The sequence below is a fragment of the Octopus bimaculoides genome, chromosome 14, assembly GCF_001194135.2.
Source record: "Octopus bimaculoides isolate UCB-OBI-ISO-001 chromosome 14, ASM119413v2, whole genome shotgun sequence".
NCBI lineage: Eukaryota > Metazoa > Mollusca > Cephalopoda > Octopoda > Octopodidae > Octopus > Octopus bimaculoides.
In genome coordinates this window covers 31,030,723-31,033,182 of record NC_068994.1, presented here as the reverse complement: position 1 = coordinate 31,033,182, position 2,460 = coordinate 31,030,723, and the positions used below count along the sequence as shown (strand labels likewise).

General features: G+C 42.0%; 1 protein-coding gene across 1 annotated transcript; it reads right to left on the bottom strand.

The window, feature by feature from the left end:
* Positions 1 to 690: 690 nt before the first annotated feature.
* Positions 691 to 1,302, bottom strand: LOC106867452 (TWiK family of potassium channels protein 12). Its single transcript, XM_014912333.2, has one exon. It carries the CDS (start codon positions 1,300 to 1,302, stop codon positions 691 to 693), a length of 612 nt encoding a protein of 203 aa, XP_014767819.1.
* Between the last annotated feature and the right edge of the window lie 1,158 nt (positions 1,303 to 2,460).

The following is a 2,460-nucleotide window of genomic DNA, read 5'->3' as shown; positions in this document are numbered from 1 at the left end:
ACAGAATCCTTATCCCTCATTCTTACTACTTCCTTGTTACATACTGTTGTTTGACACATAGGAACTACCACAACTACCACCACCATCATTATAATCATCATCATCATCATCATCATCATCATTTTACTCCCACTACCACCTTCACTATCATCATTAACATTACTACCATTATATTCAGTTATCATATATGATCATCATCACCTTCTTCACCACTACCCTCATCATCATCATCATCATCATCATCATCATCACCGCATCTTCTGTCATTAATGTTCTCATCATCATCCTCCTCATTCACTCCTCCTCTTCCTCAATCATCATTGTCATCATTGATATTATAGATTTGTTACATAACCACAAGTTTTCAAATATTGTTTGTAGCCAATTAGTTTCCCTTTTATCCTGGGTACACAACTAGCATGTTTTTTTTTTTAAATGACACCTTAATATAGAGGGAAGGGAAGTTGAGCTCAGTTGGATTTGAACCCCAAATTCTAAGATATGCAACAAAATACTTCAAGGGTATTTTATCCATCACTCTGTCAAATCTGCCACTCCACTTCCCCCTCATTATTGATAATATTCACCACAATAACAACAACAACAATAACCAAAACCTGTTCACCCACCCCTGTCACCCAAACTCAGCCCCACGACCGCTATCAACTCACCAATGAATTAGTTGTTAATTTAACCCGTGAACCCTTCAGGACAGCTATCTGGCTGAATGACAGTCACTACAGTGTCCTGATCAGTGGTTTTAGTTGGGCTTTTTTCAGTTGACGATTTTCGACGGAAGAATCCCTGCGATGGAGGTTTGGCACTTTTGCCTGTTTCATCAGATGAATCTTTAGTATCTACTTTGTGATCACTGGCAACCCCTTTGTGGTCACTGGCGACCCCATTCTGATGGTCATGTGACACAGGTCCATCTGTGTCACCGGCCATCTTAACAACAGCCGTTTTTGCTTTACCGATGGTCATTGTAGCTGTGCGCTGAGCTCGATCACTGATTTCATTCATGGTTCGTCTGGCCTTTTTAATTGTACGTGAGAAGAACTGAATGGCCACGTTGATGCACATCGATACCAAAGACAGCCCGAAGAATATATAAATAGAGGAGAGTAGAAAGAACTTGGAATGGGCTGGTACGATGTCTCCGAGGCCGATGGTACTGAGCGAGATAAATACGAAATAAAAGGCTTCCAGATAGCCCCACTCTTCCCAAGACTTGAACATCAGTGTCCCTAAGAAAATGTAGACGACTAGGATGATGGCAGCGATACCTGGTGTTGGAAGCATTACGGGCAGCAGTGGAAGACAGTGGCGGCGGATGAACAGCAGTAGCAGCAGTGGCAGTAATAGTAGCAGCAGCATCAGTAACCGTAGCGGGGAATGTCGGATGACCGTGTAAAGCAGTGGTGGAGATCGATGACGGAATATGGAAAAGAAAAGAGAAAGAAAAGAGAATAAGCAACTGATTCTGTTAGCATCAACAAGTAATAACAACAACAACCTGTCGATTACATCGACCCCAGTGCTCAGTTGGGACTTATTTCATCAATCCCGAAAACATGAAAAGGATAGTCGATCTAGGTAGCATTTGAACTCAGACCGTAAAGCCAGAAGAAATGCAAGCATTTCGTCTGATACGGTAACAAGTCTGCCATCTCGCCGCCTTTATAACAATGGTTTCAAATTTTGGCACAAGGTCAGCAGTTTAAGGGTAGGGGATATGTTGGTTACATTGAACCCCAATGATTTACTGGTACTTATTTTATCGGCCTCGAAAGGATGAAGGCAAAGTTGGCCCCGATAGAATTAAAATTCTAAACGATGAGTTGGACGAAATGCCGGTAAGCATTTTGCCAGACATGCTAACGATTCTGCTAGCTAATACCCTAATAACAATAATAATTCTTTCTACGAAAGTCACAGGGCCCGACATTATTGGGGAGGGGACTAGTCGAATACATCGATCCCAGTGTTTCACTGGTACTTAATTTATCGATTCCGTAAGGATGAAAGGCAGAGTTAACCTCGGCGGAATTTGAACTCAGAACGTAGCAGCCGACGAAATACCGCTAAGCATTTTGCCCAGCGTGCTAACGATTCTGTCAGCTCGACGCGCAATAATAATAATAATAATAATAATAATAAGAAGAAGAAGAAGAAGAAGAAGATGAAGAACTAGAGAAATTCTGGAAACAAATATGGTCGGTGAAGCAACAACCCCAAAAAAGGACCATTAAAACAACGAACTTAGCACCTGAGCAACTCTGGGCCCCTATAACAACTGAAGAGGTCACCCAGACACTGCAAAGACTAAGCAACTGGAAGGCACCTGGACACGACAAGATCCCCAATTTCTGGTTAAAACACCTGCCAGGAATGCATAAAAAGCTGGCAGAAAACTTTAACAACATAATAGCAGATCCAGAGATCTGAATGGCTCACAAA